This window comes from Pyxicephalus adspersus, chromosome 3 (assembly GCF_032062135.1).
Source record: "Pyxicephalus adspersus chromosome 3, UCB_Pads_2.0, whole genome shotgun sequence".
NCBI classification, from domain to species: Eukaryota; Metazoa; Chordata; class Amphibia; order Anura; family Pyxicephalidae; genus Pyxicephalus; species Pyxicephalus adspersus.
The window spans coordinates 65,587,368-65,608,636 of record NC_092860.1 but is presented as its reverse complement, the minus strand read 5'-3'; the positions used below and the strand labels follow the sequence as shown (position 1 = coordinate 65,608,636).

Here is a 21,269-nt window from a genome sequence, read left to right as displayed (position 1 = left end):
GATATGCCCTGTCCTCAAATCGTGCCCATGTACACAGATAAAATGACCAAGGGAGTAGGACACAGCGTCAGGGCCACCCTCAAAGTTTTTTGTAACAAAGTTTGCTAGCATTTTAATGATGTGGTATATGGTATATTTTGATGCCTTAAAAGTCCTATTAATTAATTTCCCACCTGCAATCTAATATTCTGCAACATCCATTATTTTATCATTGTTAGTCTCGCATCCATGACACAGTTTTATCTGACTGTGGCCACTGTTTCATCCATGCAATACAGGGATTGAAACCCAGTCACCATGGTTTGCATTAAACAGGTGGTCTGTAAAAAGAGTAAATACATAGAGAACCTATAGATGGGCATGCTTAGTGATGTGCAAGTATTTTAAAAGAAAAAAATGCACTTGAAAAACTTGAAAAAAGTGGATAAAAAAATGTTATACCTTAAAGCCATATTTTCACAAGCACTAAGCTAATTCTTTGTAATTTTTTTTTACCATGGTTTTTTTACAGGTGTACCCTGCTAACTCAGGTGAAGAATATAGTGGAGAACGTGGAAGTTATGCCTCCAAACCACCCAATTCTCTTTACCCTGGAGGATTCTACATGGCTGGTAAATATGTTTTCTGGAGCCAAGTCATTAATTGGCTAATATTTTTATTTTCTAGTATTGCTTGAAAAATTATAATAGATGGTTAAATTCTGTGGTCATCACTTCTGCATTCCCTTCCTCATCCTCATACTGCTCCCTGTGGCAAACAAAAAAAAACAAAATAAAACATGAAATGTGTTAAGAAATATAAAAGCTTCCATTGCTAAAATTACCTTCTAGAAATGGTAGTTGCCTGCTTGCCATTCTAATCCTTTAGCTTTACCATATCCTTTAGCATAACAAGGTGTCGTTCATAAATGCATCAATAAAATATACTTTTAAAAACATTGAAAATTCTTTCTTTATCTTTACCTATTCTTAGATGGACTTCATAATTCCTCGGATATCTGGTCCTCAGGTGGTATTGGACAAAGCAGTTATGGCTCCATTCTCAGCAGTTCTCAGGCTTCTCTTTCACAGCCCTCAGGTTTCAGTGGTCTGCATGCCCATGAACGAATAGTAAGTACTGGCAAAATTGCAGTAGTTAAAGCCAGAATTATGTAAATGTAATTTGTGTCATATTCTACATGTATAGGGATATAACGTACTGTAGGTACAACCCCAAAAATTGCCATCATCCAATCCAGTCCGTCATCCAATGATAAAGAAACAATTGAAGAAAAATGCCTAAAAACAACTTTGGTAATTTGATGTTTTAGAAATGGCCTTTGTGTGCGTTAAAATTGTCATTCTTCTCTTCCCAGGGATTTCCAGTGCATTCCAATGAGGTGAACCCTGCTGTATCTAGTTTCTCTTCAGGTGCACAGTATGGAGTTTCTACGCACACCCCTCCCATTAGTAGTGGAGATACTATGATAGGTATGCAGTTTAGCCTGTTGTCCAATCCATGGTACCCCCATTCTGTATAAACCAGCATGCTGATGCTTTGTTGATTTGATAGAAACCTTGTAGATTATTCTAAATTGCATTCTTTTTTTTTTTTATTGTGTTATTCTGGAATAGTAAATTAAAATGGACATTGCTCTTCTGGCTGTGGAGAGCAAAATAGGAAGGATGAGAGTAATAAAGCACAGGAGTTTGGATTACATACTTAACAAACATTGGTATAATTAACTTAGATTCTTATTTCCCACAAAACATATTGTACAGCTTACTATTGTCCTGTTTTTATCCACCACAGTCCATTTAAACATCCACCAAAAACTATAAATATCTGTTTTAATGTGGGCCAATGAGTAACAAGAGCTATGGTGGAGTTTTATTGACTCGAAAGCCAAACCCATAGAGTTGCTTTGAGATAAAAACATTTGCGAGGCAAGTACACTTTTCCATCATCTGCAAATTTCCCATTATACGAACATAACCTGTTAAAAACTGTACGGGCTTAGGAGCAATTTCCAAATTCATTTTCTGTAAACAGTTTGTCACTTCATCCATATATGGAAATTAAAACTCTAATATCCAATAGAAAACATATACAAGTATGACATAGAAACACCGTAACCTTCCCCAAGTCCAAGCTCATTTGTGATTGATCAAGTTGAGGTGTAAAACTGTCCTGTGGTCTTCAAAATTGAAAGCCCCTTTTGGGCTAAAGAGGAGAAGGACAATCCAACTAGTTACTGAAAAAGGCATTAGTGCTTATGGCTTATTAAATGGGTACCAGATGGGTCCAGGTGCTTAAACCTTCCTCCAATCCAGATTTGTCACGCAATAAGTACATTGTGGGGGGTGTTATGAAACAACAAATATTACAAAGGAGTTGCCAAATGTTGTGCAACTGAAAACTTATGTCTGTGAAAAATTAAACAAGATTTAACTTTTAAACGTACAGCTATCTGTCTTTTTGGTTCCTGTTAAAGTGTAACTAAATAGAAAACAAAAAAATTATCCTGCTGATCCCTCGATAACGCTAGTCTAGTCCTTCCCGCAATCTGGTCCTGTCGTCCTGGAATTGCTCTTCGCGCCGGGCACTATCTTCAGTCTTCTCTTCTGTCTTCTTGTCATGTCACCCGATCTCATACTGCGCAGGTGCGTGTCGACCTGTTAAAAAAAAGGGGGGGGGGGTAAAGGGAGCTGATCTTACTCCTTTTGCATGAGATCAGCATCTCTTTCCCTAGTAGAAAAAAAGGCCCCTTCTGAGCATGTCCGAGATTAGGTCATGTGCAGAAAGAACACCCAGAGCCGCCCAGGATGCATTACGTAGGTATCCCGGAGGGCTGCAATCAAGACTGAAAGGGGAGGTGCTGCACCCTTTAAAAAAAAAAATAAATATATATATATATATATATAATTTCCTTTATGTATAAGGGTTGTCTACCCTTTTATGTAAAGTGAAAATGCTTTATTTTTTTTAAGTTACTAATGTTAACATATATGTTTTTGCAATTCTGTACTTTTTATGATTTTATTATAATAAACTTTTTTGTTTTGTGTAGGAAACAGAGGGAATACCACTGGCAGCTCAGGAGATGCACTTGGAAAAGCTCTAGCTTCTGTAAGATCATTTTTTTTATATCAATTAACAATATTTAATAAAAAAAGGTGTGAAAATATAATTGATTCACTAAAACTTTGTTAATTTTGTTAATTCTTTTGTTTAATTTTTTTTTTTTTTGCTTTTGCAGATTTATTCTCCAGACCATTCCAGCACAAACTTTTCCTCTAGCCCTTCTACACCTGTGGGGTCACCTCAGGGAATGACAGGTCTGTGATTCTTAGATGTTTTCATGAGTTTGTATTTAACATAAACACTAAATCTGAATATACACCTGTATTAGGAGTCACTAAAAGCAAAATTAATTCTTTACTGGCACCCATTGTAGTTTAAATAGTTTAGTATTTGAGACGGGACCCTAAATACTTTTTTTGGTAAAAGGCAATAATACATACACCCTGCAGGTAAATTAGTTCAATTGTTTTCCCAGTATTTAATATTATGTCCGAATTTATTTTTTTTTTCAGGTACAGGGCAGTGGCCAAGAGCAAGTGTGCCAGGAGCCCTGTCCCCCAATTACGAGGGAACACTACACACACTGGTATGTATTCTAAAAAAAATCTTCTTTCTGTGATTGAAGTTCAAAAATGTAAAGCATGATTGACAATATATACCCTGCTGACATCTACCTTATTTTACTTCCATAGCAGAACAAGATGGAAGACCACCTGGATGAGGCCATCCACGTGTTAAAGAGACATGCTGGGGGACAGACTGGTTCTCTCCCTGGGGGCCATGAGGATATGCATGCATTCTTAGGGGTGCTCTCAATGGCAAATCGACACGCCATGGTTAGGGTTTGTTGGCACTATAAATATACATATACATAGATTTAAAAAAAAAAAAGCGCAGAACCAGATTTGTTTTACAAATGCAGGCTTTGCTTCATGTTTAAAGGGTAGCACAATGACTATGTGCAGGTTTGATTAGATTCCTTTAAAACCCAGACAGTGCTTGCAATCTGATATTACTTTGTATTAAAGCTGATAACAACACTTCCCATAAACACAACCTTTAGAGACTCTACACAAAAGTATTACAATGTGCTTCTTATTCATAGGGACTGTGGGGCTGGGAAAACTGTAACAATGGTCTTTAAAACCTGCTTACCGAAATGGAAATATGTTTTTGGATCAACTCGCCCTGTAACTTCCACAGTTCAAAATTCCAAAAGCAATATATAGAAGTTTAGTTGAATTATACTATAAAATGGCACTATTGACTCTGCATGCATATTTTGATATTAACTAGGTGATTCAGGAGGTGATGACTATTCTCCTTTCCTAATTTTAATTCTGCAACTGGATCAACAGAAGAAAACTGCTTCCTATAATTATATTTACCAGCCTTGTTGTTTTAGGCTGCAAGCCAAGCAGAAGATGGGATATCAAATGCACCCAGTATGCTTCACAACCCAATCCAGCTACCCATACAGCCAGGATCTCTGCCTGAACTTACCAGACAACCAGACAACTTCAGTGGTAAGCATAAAAAGCAAGACAATCATGTGATTAAAAAAAAAAAAAAAAAAAAAACACAAATTGTTTATTGCTCAGATTGGTGGTTCTATTGACCTTTAAACATGGCGTGGGTCCAAAAATACTGTCTTAAAAGTGACCCCTAACCAGCTAAAACAGAAGCCAGAATTCTATTTATTTATTTATTTGTTCCTGGCTTTGATGTCGGCTCAAGTAGCCCCTTATTCATTCAAGATTGGACTAGCAAATAGGTGAAGCACTAAAATACTTAAGTCCCCAGGTGACCAAGCTCTATTGCCTCATTGTAAATAGAGGAGAATGAGGTCACTCAATGTAGCTCTTTTGTATGCCAGAGCAAATCCCTGGACTGAATAGACAGAAATACTGTAATTCAGTGGCAGACGAAACAGCTCTTATATGTGCATTTTTAACTGTATATTCTCTTTTTTTGGGTCTGGTTGAGATGTTTTTTTTTAGGTTTTTCTGAAATCTGATCTACTCCTGACCAAAATGTAACATCTAAGTTGTTTGTCTTCCCAATTACTTGTATGGAGAGAAAATCCATTCTAAATCGATAAACTATATTGAGCATCTGCACACAGATGGGACATATTCTTGTGTTCCTTAAACTGCTTCTCCTCTATCTTTTTTTTAAACCTATTGGATTGACAGCAGTCATATTGGAGTGAAATGCAATAGAGCTTGATTTGTGCACAGCGTACAGTTTTCAACCTTGTTTGATGGAAGGCTATACTTGAAGCAACACTTTGGTGGAAGGGGGGAGAGGATCTGGGATTATATTAATTTTATTACCTGGACTGGTGTTTTCCAGTGGCAAAAAAAAAAAAAATCACTGCGTTATTGTATTGATTTCATAAAAACACACAGAAAAAGGAGTATAGGCAGTACTGTTAGGCACATGATACAGTACTCACTTCTATACAAACATTAGGTGAAACAGTCCTATCAGTATCATAGATAATACAATATCTGTTTTGGTTCCTATTTTAAATAAGATTTATCATCCAAGAATGGGGTCAGTACCAACAACCAACATAATCCCACCTGCTGAGGCAGTTGGCCTTACTACACAGTTCAGGTAGGAGGTACATGATAATTATGGACCTTGCCCGGTCTTGACAAATTAAATTGGTATTTTAAAAAAAATAAGGTTCACCAAGTTTTCTGTTCATCAGTAGGTTCGTATAAATTTAAAACAGTAAAGAAGGAGGTAAACACAAAAATGACCAGAAGGTTGCATTTTAGTTAGGGCAAAGAAAAGGAAATCTTAGGGTATGCCCAAAAAGTCATAGAAGAGATACTCTAAGAATTCAGTATGTATATACTAGCAGGGATGTTCGATTTAAACAGGGAAAGCTAGAAAAGACAGGTTTTCAATGGGGATCCAAGCAGACATATGCTGTGGCTACCTAAGTGAAGCTTATAGGTTTGGTCTGCCTCAAATGAAATGTAATTTCTAGTGTAACTGTTTACCAATTGACTAGTTATGGTCTAGTCGATCTATGATTCTTGGAGATCAGCTGCAGTCATAAATAATCTGTGGTTAAAAATCAGTTGAAATGTGGTGCTAGCTATATATATTTTATGCATAAATTGTTTTTCAACCAAGGTTTACTCATTTACTCAGTTTTTACCCATAGTGTAAACATTTGTTATGCTGGATTAAATTAAGGGACATGTGAATCAACTTTTTTGGTCACCATCTTTTATACACTTTTTTTTTTTTCAAATTCAAAACATTTTGTGAATTTTGGGTTAATGTTGGTTGAATTAAAAAAAAAAATGGACCCCTATATTGTAATATATCTATATTTGTAAATGGACCCCTATAGTGCTAAAGAATTAAAGAGTGGATTTTTATCTTTTGTTTTCATTTGCAGGACTTTCAGCAGTGGGAAGGGCTATTGTTTCATCTGTGGTATCAGAAATTAAAAGGGAAAATAAAGAAGATGAAGAGAATCGGTCAGTAGCAGACTTGTCAGAAGATGATAAGAAGGAGTCCAAATCACAGAGAAGCCGGACACGCTGCTCAGTGAACAGGTCTCATTAAGTGGGAGGGAATCATGCGCTCCAGGGAAATGAATATTACTTTGCATTACCATCACATAGTCTTTGCTAGCATTCACCTCCAGCTTGGGTGTATCTTTAGAGCTGCAGGGTAATACTAGTTACTAAAGTCCATGGGGAACAAGAGACACAAGCACCTAGAAATGTATAAGTAAGATTCTGCTAACACTTTCAGATGAATTAAAAAAAAAAAATGATTAGCTGCCATGCAGGTGGTTCTAGTAATTTAATGTTTTATAGTATTTTAAGTGATTACAAAGTTTTATACTTCAGTAAATAATGATGGTTTATAGCAGGGTTTCCCAACCCCCACTAGTGGGCCCCGAGAGCATGGAAACCAGCGGTGGGCCGCTGCCGGTGCATAGGGGTCAGAAAAAGGGCCCGCTTAGGGGCGCACCGGGCAGAGCCACAGACCATGTCTCCCATACGGTTCGCAGGCTCAGGGCGGTGGGAGAGTGGGCGGGTCCTGGCATTATGACTTCACTCGCGGAAGTTTCTTCCCCTTTGAGTGACAGAGTTTGTAGATTCAGTGGTCCAGAAACTGCAAAAGGTTGGGGACCACTGGTTTATAGGGTAGGACCCCCAATAATGCATAGCAATTCGGCTTGCCAAAAGCTTTTTTCTTCCTTTAGCATCCCACCTCCAACAAAAACCTTTTCTAATTTTCATATATACTTATCCTCTTCACCCTACCTCCCCTTTAGTCAAGATGAAGAGGAGGATGAGGAAAATGATAACCTTTCTCCAGAACAAAAAGCTGAACGTGAGAAGGAGAGGCGAGTGGCCAACAATGCCAGGGAGCGGCTTCGAGTCAGAGATATCAACGAAGCATTTAAAGAGCTGGGGCGGATGTGTCAGCTGCATCTAAACAGTGAGAAGCCACAGACCAAGCTCCTGATTCTGCACCAGGCAGTCTCTGTCATCCTGAGCCTGGAGCAGCAAGTGCGAGGTGAGAGGGACCTACTGCGAAGTGGTGGGGCATGGATCTGTCTGTCTGTTTCTCCTCCTCCTCCACCCTGGGATATACATGCAGAGAAACCCCTTCTAACTCAGTCTCCTGCTTTGGGGCATTGCATGTATAATCTCTTCTCCCACTTCTTGCTTGCTAGTGTTTTGCAAAATTCTGTTATACGAAAGGGACATATTTAGTTGATGTGTAGGTTGAAACACCATGAATTTAAAGGCAAAAAACATTTGGACTTTGCTGTTTGAAGCAATAGTTATCCTTTTTAGTGTATAGAAGTCTGTTTTTTTTTTATTTTTATATAATATATATATATCTATATCTTTAAGAACATTTAAACAACACACAAATACATTTACACTTTTATCATGTTAGTTTATCATGACCAAGCCATCTAAAGTACAGAACCCTAAGACTCATACTTAGGTGGATGAAAATTGTTTATACTAACCTTTTCAAGCTCTAATGTGAGGATCCAGTAAAGTTCTTTCCCACCACAAACTCACACACAACAGTGTGAGCAGTGAAGGGGACAAGATCACCAAAAGAACAGAGCTGGATCTACATATAAGGGTTATAAGGGTAAGTATAGTTTTACACATTGGCCACCTTCTGATATGCTGCAACTCAAACAAACTGTATAGTTTGGTAAGGTCCTACTTTATAGTAGTGAAAGTGTGTAAAAAGTAGATGTTTTAACATGTGTTTGTAACTGGCTGTGCATGCTAATTCTACTCATTCTCAAAGTAATGCATCCGTTTCTGTGCAATTCTTTTTCATCTAGAATCTAAATATAATATTGGTGAGGTATAAAGATAATCTCTTCACTATTCCACCTGCCCATTAAAATTAATGGGTACAATTCGGTCTGTGCTTTGCTCATCTCGCATCAGTTCTTTTACACGTTTTTTTTTACAAAACTTCATTGTTCCTTCTTTACCTGTCTTTTCTTACTCCTCATGCTCCTAGCTTTTATTTTCCACAGACAGTTCTCCAAACCCAACCTCCTCCAGTCCTTGCATCCTCCCCCCCCCTTCCACACACACTGCCCAGTTGGCTTTGCACTCACTGCTCATTTGATATGGCAGCTGAGGGGCCGTGGTTCTGGTAGTGCTTCTGTTACATGCTGCACCAGCTCTGTACTCAAGTGTATATAGACAAAGTATAATTTTAGTATTTCTTTGAGCTAACTGGCAGTCTTTTTCTGTCAGGAATTTTAAACAAATAACTAGGACAATGTCTAAATGTTCATATTGAACAGCAATAGACATACCTATATTTTTTTGCGGTATGCCAAGGTAACTCCTTCAATCACAAAATTATGTCACTCCAAGGTTAGCACTGACATGGAGAATATAATTTTGGGTCTTCTAAAGCAATCTTCTATTGGTAAAAAAAAAATATTTATCAGTTTTTCAGACTGAGAATTCTCATCATTACGCTAAGCTTTTTGTTGGGGTGGGGTACGTGTGTGTGTGTGTGTGTGTGTGTGTGTGTGTGTGTGTGTGTGTGCTTTTAAAATTATCCAGATAGTAATATACCTTATTAGCCCTCCCTTTTCCTTTATGAGAGTTAACTACCTTTTACCTTGTCTGATATACCAATTACTGATCTGACTGGTATTGAATATGCAGAGAAATCCTAGCAATGATGCTTTAAGCCCCTTTACAAATATTTCCTCCCATACTGCCAACTCCCTACATTATTATACTTTTTTTTTCTTTAGCTGCCAGTCTTTTGTTACCTTGTTTTCACCCATGCTATATAGCTGTGTTACAATTAAATATTTGATTTACATCTTCCAAACTAGCAGATATTTAACTTTAAATCATCAACCTTCTTCATCCTGCAGAAACTCTGTACTCCCAAAATACCTGTCCCACTCACTAGTCCAACTAGACATTTGTTTTTTTTTAAAGGTAGTGCCCTTTTTCTGTTTGATTTAGAATGTCACTGAAGGCTTGCAGATAAAACCACATAGCGCTGCTTAAAAAGAAAAAAAGTATCCTCTGCTCCACATAGAGAATATACGGACAGAATGCACACTGTAAAAGGTGTTTTAAGTATTGGCCAAAACCCTAATGTGTTTTGGACAGTTTTATTACATTCTGCATTTTTACTACCATTATCAACATATAATGTATCTTTATTGCAGTATTTGCCTGTATTCTGGCGACCAAAGATTATCTAAATAATACTTACAGGGTTACAAACAACAGAGCTATTTATATTTGAAATGTATAAAGGTTTTCAGCCCTATTGGGTAGATTATTGGGTGGATTAGGTAAAGTATTCAGTTGATGCTTGAGGAAAGGCTTGATATTTTGTAGCTGTGTAAACGGTTTCAATTGTTTTCTAAAATGTCAAGATCTAAGCCCTACAAAACCTAATACTGACTTTTTATGCAGACATATAATGGGCAGAGGTGTTGAAATCTATTTATATTCAGACAAAGCAAAAGTAATAACTTTTTCAAATCTAAAAAACTACAATGTAACCTAGGACAGCTTGTACAGTTTGTATTCATCCACAAAGTTGGTTAGAATAGGGCTCACCACAAACTTTCATATAGTAAAAATTCTTATTCTTAGAAAAGAACATGTGTGAAAATGTGTTTTATATTTGCAAGGGTCATGTTCCAGATCGGGTATCCATTTATTTAATCATTATTTGGGGCACGTTTCATTGAAAAAGCAAAGGAAATAGTTATTTTTTATGTGCTAAACTTTTAAATCATAAAATAGCATTTTACTTTAGTGATGCTTTATTTTAAGCCACCTTTTGATTTTTTTCCCCAATGTCTTGTTCTTTGTTGATTTATCAGATCCCAGAACACTTTAAGTGATTTAAATTTTTACTGTAGTTCTTAAGGTCCACTGTACTGCTAGTAGATGTTCTTTAAAACCCAATCCACATATGCATGTCTAATGCAATATATTATCTTGTCTGCATATAAGCAGAATTTGAACAACACTGCCTGTGTGTGAGTGGGTGTATGTGTCATTGGCACCCCTGGTAATGAAAGGTTCATTGGGGCCCTGAGCTAACCCCTCCCCCTTTAACCCTTCACTTTCCTGGGGTCCAACAGCGGAGGAAGCGTTAAGGAGGAAAACACTTTGGAAGACAAGGACATGCGAGATCGTGAGAGGAGGATGTCAAACAACGCGCGAGAGAGAGTGCGTGTCCGTGATATCAATGAGGCTTTCAAGGAGTTGGGCCGCATGGTGCAGATGCATTTAAAGGCAGACAAAGCCCAGACCAAGCTCATCATCCTACAACAGGCCGTGCAGGTCATTATGAGCCTGGAGCAGCAAGTGCGAGGTATCCTCCACTAAAATCCACAACTTCTATTATTCCTTTTAGATTTTTTTCTTTTCTAAATCCATTTAACCTACTTTTCCACTTACTTGACCCATCTTTCTTATTTACCAAATCGCAAGAAAACAGCCATACTCTACTACCTGTCTTACTACAACATTTCCACTCATGTTAATACACATCTTAAAACTTGACAAACTGTAGTAGCAAAGGTGCAAGTTCTTACCATGGTTTCTATACAGTAGTTACTTAATTCTGTTTGCAATCTATGGAGGATGCTTATGTTACACTTATTCTCAACAATGTTTTTTAATGTTTTCATTGTTCCAAAAAGTTGAGTAATAGGGCTTTAATACTTGTTTGTAATGAGCTAAAAATATTAAAGAATACTTGTTCAAAAAAAAAAAAAAAAAAAGATATGAAAACCGTCATAGGCAGAATAAAAAAAAAAAAAAAAAGTTTATTATATTTATATATTAGTTTTAGATAACAATTTGAAGCAACAGGAAACAAAGAAATAAATCTCCTAAAAGTAAGGGTAAATTCATTCACAGTTTTCACTGGAACAGACATTTGAAGATTCTCTCCTAGCGATAAATGCACTATTTTGGGTTTCCCATCACTAAGATTCTTGGTAACAATGGGTACAATAACAATTACTCAGAGGTGACACACCATAATAAAAATGTAACAGTTTTTCCACTCCCCACTCTCTCCACAACAAAAACAACTGTTTTTGGATGTACATGGTTACGTTAAAATGTATGTTTAAATCGGCCATAGAGCAGAAGATATAAATTGCTGAAATATGCAAATCACAACTTTTTCCACATCTGCTAATTTGTCTGGCAGGCTAACTCGCTTACCTGTAAGGATGCTTGAGTAATGAGAAAAACCAAAGAATTGCATATACGTTAGTCATAAATATAATGTATAAATGTATAAAAAAAGTATATTTAGCATCCTGGAGTTACTGGGGTTTTTTTTCCACTTGGTTACGAGCAGCTAATATCTCCAGTGTCTGTGATGAGCCCTGAGGGGGGCAAGTCAAACATAATGCATTTTTCTGCTGTGCTGTGGCCAGGTACTCTGTCAAAAAAAAAATACATTCTGTATTTAGAACACAAACTATCTAACAAAATCACATTGACTTTCACATTTACTTTTTCTAACAATATTCGGAATACATTAGTTTTTATTTAAATAAATGTAGCAGTTACCTTTCATACTGAAAGTGCCAATTAAAACTAAATTCCAAGATTTGTTACTTTTCAGATAGAAACAATGAATACCAATGCTATATACTGTGTATGTAGTAAAAATTAATGTAGTATTTATGCTTGCTAATGGCATGCTTCAGAAAGAAAAGTAAAGGAAAACTTGATATTATTCTGCCTATTATAGTGTAATTTCTTAAATCTTTAATTGGAGTGGATCTACACAGTTCTAAAATGGCTTTTTTTTCTCTTTTTCATATAGTAACTAAACTTTATTTAGATCTATTAACATTCTGTCCCCCTACATCTTGCAAAATATTGCTTTTTCTTTCAGGGGCCTTCTGTTTGCTTTGTCTTATCCTTTTTGCCTAATTGACTTATTTATTTATTTTAGATATTGGACCTAGATGTGCGTACATCAGTTTTTTATTTTGTTGGCATGAAATCTGGTGGTAGTTTGCAAGAAATATGTTCTTTTTTTTTTTTGTAAGGCTTTTAAACAGGGAAATAATCTCATAACATACTGGCTGTGGTATTTATTTGGCAAAATTGTTTGCAAAACCGTTGTTTAGGTAATATATGCATACAGTGTGGCTTTTACTGCCAGGTTACTGTAACATACAGAGTAAGATTTTGCATGAAAGGAAGTTAATTTCTAGTTCGCACCACTGATTGTTCTGGTTGTACACCTTTATGATGAATTGCCTTGTTCTTTAGAACGGAACCTAAATCCAAAAGCAGCCTGTCTGAAAAGGCGTGAAGAGGAAAAGGTATCAGGTGTGGACCCACAAATTGGCCTCGCTGGGGGGCTTTCTGGTCTTGGGGACTCTCATAATTCAGTAGGACACATGTGAAGTGAGTGTTTTTTTCTTTTTGTTGTATTTTATTAATATATATTATAATTATATTCTAATTTTTTTTACAGATTAGAAGTTTCTTAAATTGTTTATTAACATGTATTGTCTTAGAACGTTGGACTTTTGTTGTTGGAAAGGATCTTTACGATCCTTTCCAACAACAAAAGACTGAAAGATGCATGAGCGAGTGCTGTACATACAGTGCCATTCTGCTCTATGGAGGGGGGAGGGAATGAGCAAGCGGCACCCTGCTGCACGGTCTCCTGTTCACTTGTATTGCAGTTGTTCGTCGTGCATGGATCATCCAGGATGGGTCCATGAACAGCGTTGGATAAGCACTGTACAAACGTCAGATTCTCTTCTGATACTAGCCCTGAAGCGATAATTGAACGAGAATCACCTGACGTGTGTACAAAGCCTTACAGGTTTTACTTTTATTTACTGCTTTAAATATAGTTTATAGTTGCGATAAGGACCCAAAAAAAACATTAAAAAATTTGAACAATTCAACTATGTTTTTCAAAAAATTAAATAAATGTTTATGTCCAAAGTGTATGTCAAATCAAACTTTTTTTCCTTGTTTTAAAAAATGTGGAGAAAGATTAGAACTTCTATTGAGTTCTTACTGCCATCCAAAGTTCAGTTAGTAAGCTTTCCCATGGTTTGTGAAACTGACCTTGTTTAATCAGACAGGAAATAGGGGAACTCTTCAAGAGCTATACAAAGGATAAAGAAACAAAGAGTAGTTCTAGACCTTTTTTAGGCTGGCTGCACACATGCAATATTGTCGTTAGAAAGCAAATGACTAGCGACAGATCTACAATTATTCATGATAATTTTGAACGATTGTAAAGTTCAAATATAATCCACCAATAATGTAGACACACTTTTAACGATGCAGGAGGTGAAGTGTACCGCAGAACCATCCACGATCACTACATGACCTTACACACAACAATTGTCGCCCAAACAGATCTGCCAGGGCGGTCGTTTGTTTCCAGCGACATTACTCGTTCATCTGCGTCATTGGCCTGTAGTTGTGCAATTTTTTTTGATAACGATTATCGAACGATCGGTCGTAAATTGGTAGTTTGTGACTGCACGTGTGTACCTAGCCTTACTCTTATCTCCTTGTCCCTGTTGCAGTGTTATCAAACCCCATCTAGCTCCAGAAAGGTCTTTGAGTTTACCTTTGCTCCCTTATCAGCCAAGAACCACTACAGAGGGGAAAGGAACTTCCTCTATTTACATGTTTTTTTCTATTTTTGGTTTTAACCAATTTACCAGTACACATAATTCTGAACATTTGCGAAAGCCCTACTGCCATAGTTTTATACAGATTGGTGTTTACTGTTCCATTGTACTGGAAGATATTAAATATCCTAAAATCTAAATTCTATCAATTTATGCAGCGTAGTGTTGATGTATGTAACAAAAACTACACATATTTGGAATTCTATATTAAGGATAGCTAGGAGAAAATGTGAATTTTTTCAGAACTGTACAAAATATATTCAACTAAAGCTACATTTTGTTTTTCCATTTTGTCAGTGTCTCCACAAATCATCAAAAAATAGATATTCCAGATATTTTTAAAACGTTATTGGTAAATGTGCGTTTAAAAAAAAAAAAATGTAGTCAAACTTATCATGAGATGTAAAGTGGACTAAAAGTTAGTGCACACTGGCATAGGTTTTAATTACCCCTGAACATGTAAGAGTTAATAGCAATACACTGTAATGGACTATGGTGATATGACCAGCATTGCAGACAACACTGCCTGATGTATAAACTCTGAATTGACAGTACAGCTTGGAAATGAAACTCTAAGCATAGAACATATACCACGGAAGAAAAAAAACTCCCCTTGTTCACAATGTCTATGCTTAACAGCATGTGCACTGCAAAATAGTCAGACTCTGAATTGACTCAGAGTTCTGCCCCATACTCTTACATACATACATTTTAAATTTTGAATAAAGTGAGAGACAGCCAAAACTTACCCTAAGTTTTTTATTCCTGTCTGCGAGCATATTGGTGGCCCATTGATGCAAATAGAAGATGGGGGAGGGTCAAGGGGCAGTGACTGCGTTAAAATATCAGATGATCTAACCCAGGGGTCACCCATGTGTGTGTGTGTGTGTGTGTGTGTGTGTATATATATATATATATATATATATATATATATATATATAATGTGTGTGTGTGTGTATATATATACCGAGTATGAGTCAGAAGTGACTGGAGCTAATGAGACATTGAATGGAAGAACATTGCACTACAAGACTATAGTGACAGGAAAGCGACAGTTCACATGTCATAGGAGAATGATGTGCTGCACAAGAAAAAAAACTGCTTATCTGGTAACCCTGCTAACCGCAAGCCTGAACTGACTTTGGCCGCCCTCTCTGCCTTTCTCCCCACTCCCCACTGTTACACGAGCCTTCTCAATGGGAAAGTGTCCTGGAGTGAAGGACACAAAGTTCCTGGTGTTTGTCTGACGAAAGACATCCCCAGCATCCCTATAGACGTACAGCAGGGAAGGGGAAGGCAGGACTCGCATTGCCTTTGCGTTCGACCAGTGGATTGCGATCGATGTGCTGGGCACCCCTGATCTAACCCTTTCCCGGTGGTATTTTTGTTTCCTTTTTAGACAGACTTTCTCTGTCTAAAAAAAAAAAAAAAAAAGCAAAATCGCTTTAAACCTGAAAGATGCTAAGATGCTTTCCCATTCTAACCAAAATAAATAAAATTGTATACCTGTGAGTTTAATATTAGTCTAAACAGCCATAAATGATATCCACTCAATGTTGCACTAAAATATTTGAATTTCAGATTGTATTTAATATGTTGGGCCGGATTTTTTAATAAAGCTCTCCAAGGCTTAGGAGAATACACTTTCATCAGTGAATCTGGGTGATGAGAGCTTTCATAAATCAGGCATATTGTGTGTATTGTAATGCTGTGTACATTTCCCAGTATAACTGTTCTTTCATTTTTCTCTCAACAGGTTCATTGTGCTTTGTGGAAATTGTTCAGTTTTTCTCTCTTTTTTTATATATAATTATAAATTCAAGATGTTGTTTTACATTTTTTATTGTTTGGACAAATTTTAAAAACATGGATGTTTTGTGGCCTTGATTACAATTTCCAGAGAAGTGGACTTGCAAGTCTAAAATTTCCAGTGCAGGACAAAAGAAAATATAGAAAAAGAAAAAAAAATCAGATTGACATCTCATCTTTGGATTGCTGCTTAAGGAACAAGAAGAGAGGTCAAGAGCAACTTGCCTTAACAATAAGAGAAATACATGAACTTATTTAATCTTGGTGGAAATTGTAGAATGTCATCCAGATGCTGACTAATCCTTCAGCTCTGGTGGGTGAAATGTTTCTTTTTCATGTGCCTATACTAAAAGTGACTTCTTATCCTGCTGTGTGTGGGAAACTGAAATGTATACATAAAGTAGTGCATTCATGTTCATGAAGACTTTTTTTTTTAACTTAGAACAAAGTCTTTTTTTTTTTTTTTTTTTTTTTTTCTTTCATTTTTTTTATAAAAATCTTTTTTTAATAAAATTGAGAACAAAATTTTTCTACAAAAAGAACCACAACCCTCTTGAATTTATCCTTGTCTGCAACTTCCCTATTCTGTAGTTTGTTTCCCAACTTAGGTATGGGACTTTGGTCTGAAACATTTTAAACATAATTTGGCTTTTAGGAACTCTCTAGTCATGTTTTTGCAGTTGTACATATCATTTTTTTGTTTTATGAATTTTCAGTGTTTTTATCAGCCGGGAGTTATCAATATACTGAACTTTGTCAATACTAAATACCGAATTTGTGAAGTTTGTAAAAGCTTTTAAAATGCATGGTAGGTTATAGACAATGTTCAGGTTGTGCTTGATGCCGTGGGGTTTTATAATATGTCTCTGGGCAATAAGCTATGTTTGCATGGATACATCATTATATTGAGGCATGTTTAGATACAAATTACACACTTTTTGTTGTGCCTAACAGGCTGTTTGTCCAATTTTACAAAAGCTGCCTTTTAGCAGGATCGCCATGTTTATTAAGCCTCATCACCACTGTAGTTTGCCAGTAAGAATTTCCCTCTTTGAAAGTGGGGAATTATTAAGACCACAATGGAGTTTGTTTCAAACACACTTTTGTTTGTATTGACACTAATTTAAAGTGGAGATCAGAGCCACAGTGTAAGTATCTTGCCACTTTTGAAAGTACCAATTCTGGCTGGGATTAATTGGTTATTAAGTTCATTGGATTTCCCCCCATTCCAAAGTGAGCTTTTGATTGCTAATTTAGATTAATTACTGATCACCACTGTAGGCAACAAAAGAATATAAAAACTGACCTTTTATTAATCTGGCATTTTTTAAAATGGAATTTAAAAACAAGTATCTGATCACTGTATAAGTTTAAACCCCCCCCCCCCCCCCCGTTTTTAAATTCCCACCTGGCGAAAAGCAAAATGTGAACATTCTTAAAAGTGTAATATGAAAAAGGTAATAAATAGCGATTTCCAAAATTGATCATTTTATTGATCTGGCCTGCAATACTGGCTTATTCAAAGTTCTTTAAGGGGAGGTTACTTTGTTTTGGTGCTTTCAAAATTGTTTTTGAAAATGTTTTCCATATAATGTCCCATCCTCTTCTTAGCCTATGCGGTGACTAATGAGGACACTGAATCCCAACCATTTTTTTTTTTTTTTTTTTTTTTTTTTTTTTACAACTCAGCCTGTAACCACTTGCTTCAAATAATGTGAGCTTTTACTTCAGTTAAAACATTTATTAGCAAAATCCTTGCTTAATAGCAGCCACAATATCATGAATGCTATTGCTTACTGTCATTACACTGTCTAGTATGATTTCTTTCTGTGGATGGTGGATGGATGTTTGTCAGTGGAGTTTAGCCATAAAGAAAGTCTGGTTCCAGTAACAAAATAAAATTCCATCTGAGAGGAAAAGAGTAAAGGCTTTCCTGGTTAAGTAGGCAAATAGCAGGGATCTTGTAGTGTCTGTTCTAAGACTATATTTTTACCCAATCCACATGAAGTACCTGTTCACTTTAAGCAGGGTCAGTATAGGTGAGCAGTAATTTGGTTGTGCCCTGTTCAGAACACTTTTCCTTAGTGTGCAGAATCTGCCAAGAGTTAAGTCTAATTAAATAATTACAGTGTTTCTTTTCATTCTGTATTTTGTAGGTGACTTTCTACAGATGAAAAAGATGTTAAAATTAAATTTGTGAAATCATTTCATGAGGCCCATCTTTTACAGACGTTTCTTATGATCCGTTATTATCCTTTCTAATGTAGACCACTACATTGTCTGTAACTTTATATTTTTTTTTTCTGATAAAACACCATGCTCAGTTTTTATTTCTTTGTCTGTGCAAAAGTGCATTGTATTTCGGCTGTAGAAATTTACAGATACCAGAAGCCTATAACAAGGTTCTAACATTGTTCTTGGTTGGGCTTCAAACAAACCCCTGATGTCGGTGAATGTGGTTGGAAGCCTTCCAATCGTTAACAAGTGGCCACTCTTCACTACCATAGGTGAAGGATAGGTTGGTTGCCTGAAATCCATTCAGCCTCGTGGATCCAAAAATAGCCATGCCCACCTTGCATCTGGGGTAGTTACACTGTAAACCACAATCTTTTTTTTTTTTTTTTTTTTTTTTTTTTTAATGTATTCTATTTAAATGAAAGCCATACTAGTAATCGCTAGGTTGCATGACGTGGCTGCTTTACTAAGATAATATCACATGCACCATGAGGGTTGTTTTTCCCTAATGAATCACTTGGTGTTATCCCAGCCAGAAATGTAGTGAATGTAGCACTGCATTAAAATCTTTATTTTGTAGATATGTTCTGGAGGGTGGGAGTGCATCTGGGATTTGGAAGATTTTTGATTTCTGGAAAACTGCCTTGAACCGTTCATAAGTGTTTTATATATAAATATATATATATATATTTAGACATATGTTTTTGTTTACTTTAAATGAATTTATACAAATGAGGGTATAGGGAAATGTTAGGTGTCTTTTCTGAAAAGTTAGCTGGAATGCATTTAGAGTAGCCCTATGCTTAAGTGTTACCTAAAAGCTTTGTTATCATTCGTATGGGGGTGTCTGGAGGGAAAAGTTTGGAATACTTGCCTTTTAATGAAGAAAATCCTAGACAAAGCTGCCACATGTGCTGGTCATCTGATCAAAAGCCTAGATACTTGACCCAAGTCATCTGCGATTTGAACTCTGACTTTCCATTTAATGTGCCATGGGAGAATTATGCAGACTGCCATCTCTGACCCTTTGCTTCAATTTGCTGACCTAGAAAAAGTATGGAGAGATGCAACTAGCATTTTCAGAAGTTGGTTTAGCAATGGCAGATCCCATCTCTCATACTTTGTCATAAAAAATATGTATCAAAATAAACCTAACACAAGAATATTCAGGTCTACATTGCTGATTGCTTACCTCTATAAAATGGTGGTCTGTTAGGTTGACCCACTGACACTGACCCAGGACCTGTACCAGAAAAGTGGGAAGTACTACTCTGTAAGCATTTTTCATGTTTGTGAAGCCAATGGAGTGTGATAAATAGGCAGCAGCTTACATATTTCCTCATGTTTGGTTTCCTTTAGGCAATGAATATATAACTAAATAGTTAGAGCTGTTAGTCACTTGACTGGCACACTTAACAGTCTACAGCAGGATTTTCTTTAGAATCAGTAAGTATTTCCACTCTGCTGTAAAACATAGCTTCAAAGATCATTTATGTATAGCACTGCTTTAAAAGGTTACTTGCTGGTGATTGTTCCAGTAATGCTGTCCTATACCCAGGTAGATATTGCTTTTAGGCAAGGGATGTTATAGATCAATTTTGGATTGGATGGGTGGAAAATGTCTCATTAAAATTACAATAAAGACCAGAATTCAGATAATTTATCAATATCTCACCATTCCATTTTGGTCAGACAATTTTTTTATATTAATCAGACAAATATAAAAAAATGCATTACTTTTTCAACAAAATACCTAAAAAAAAAAGAAAAAAAAAAGCAACATTTCAAATATTTGAAAGCTTAACATGGCCTGTGTTGGAGTGCCTCAAATATTTCCTATTGGGTTTTCTTTTTTTTTCCATACAATTTTATACAAGTGTCAAACTCAGCTGGCTGGACTATTTGGAATTTATAAGAATAATGAAAACCGTAATCCCCTTTTAATTTTTATTTTATTTTTTTTGCGAACTGTCCTGTATATACCTGTGTTGTAGCAATACATGTAAGCTTTTATAACTATATAACTTCTTGAACTTGAGCCTTTCAGATGTTGTATACTGATGAAAGAGTAAAAAAAAAAACAAATAAAATAAAGTTTGTAATAAAGTTTTTTTTACACTTTTCTGACATGTAGAAATTGCTTCTATTTCTAAATAGGAACATTTGTATTTGTAACCTTTTACATGAAGACATACATAGAGGGCTACCTAATTTGAAAAAGGAGCTAGATGTTCATGGCGACCAATCAGATAATGTGTTTTACTTTTGTAGAAAATGAAAGGTTAAAAAGTGATTCAACAAACAACTTTCTCTTTTTTTTTTAAAACCGTTCAAAACAGAAAAAATATGGCTAATAAACTAGAGAAATTTAACCCTACTTATTAGCCTGTTCATCTGACAATTTGTCAGACAGTAAGGGAGAAAAAAAAATCTAAGGGGGTTCAATTTAGTGCTGAGTAACAATATCAAAAACGTTTTTTTCTTTTTCTCTACTTTTACAAGGAGCAGGAACTGGTAAGAACCTCAGTTGGGTTTTAATTTCAGTCTGCATTTTTTGGGAAGATCTACCCTCTTTTTAGCCACTGCTATCACTAGGACAAAATATGGTGTTAAATCCACATTGTTTTTTTTTTTTTTTTTTTTAACCTCTCTAGCGGTAACCCCGAGAGTGACTCGGGGTAGAAAAAAGATGCTACAAGTGGTAACCCCCGAAACACTCTCGGGGTTGGAACACCTAGGGAAGGTTAGTAAATAGAGCGCTTACCTGATCCGCCGGGGTCCTGCGCCGTCCAGCGCAGCGATCTCCGCCTTCTTTATTCCCGTTTCTGCACCGGAGTTCCCGGTGACGTCGGTGCGTGTGTACGTCCCGGCCGGGCAGGGCGGGAAATTCAAAATCCATTTGTATTGCATTCAATACAAAATAACTGTATTGAATGCAATA

The 21,269-nt window shown here is 36.3% G+C and overlaps 1 protein-coding gene across 8 annotated transcripts in view; it reads left to right on the top strand.

Annotated features, from left to right (window-relative positions):
- The window catches only part of TCF3 (transcription factor 3), a 47,772-nt gene extending 27,319 nt beyond the window's left edge, over positions 1-20,453 (top strand). The window contains exons 9-21 of one of the 8 annotated variants that reach the window (XR_011919871.1): positions 512-611; positions 973-1,109; positions 1,355-1,469; positions 3,050-3,108; positions 3,239-3,317; positions 3,576-3,649; positions 3,756-3,905; positions 4,469-4,589; positions 6,488-6,647; positions 7,379-7,623; positions 12,891-13,028; positions 16,041-16,406; positions 18,250-20,453. Coding sequence is in view for 7 of the 8 variants with exons in the window: in XM_072404979.1 (XP_072261080.1) it covers positions 512-611; positions 973-1,109; positions 1,355-1,469; positions 3,050-3,108; positions 3,239-3,317; positions 3,576-3,649; positions 3,756-3,905; positions 4,469-4,589; positions 6,488-6,647; positions 7,379-7,623; positions 12,891-13,027 (1,377 nt within the window). In the remaining variant the exon portion in view is untranslated. Of the gene's footprint in view, positions 1-511; positions 612-972; positions 1,110-1,354; positions 1,470-3,049; positions 3,109-3,238; positions 3,318-3,575; positions 3,650-3,755; positions 3,906-4,468; positions 4,590-6,487; positions 6,648-7,378; positions 7,624-10,726; positions 10,960-12,890; positions 13,029-16,040 lie in introns of all 8 variants that reach the window. The other 7 variants (XM_072404987.1, XM_072404981.1, XM_072404983.1 and 4 more) reach the window with 7 other exon arrangements.
- The last annotated feature ends 816 nt before the right edge of the window (positions 20,454-21,269 follow it).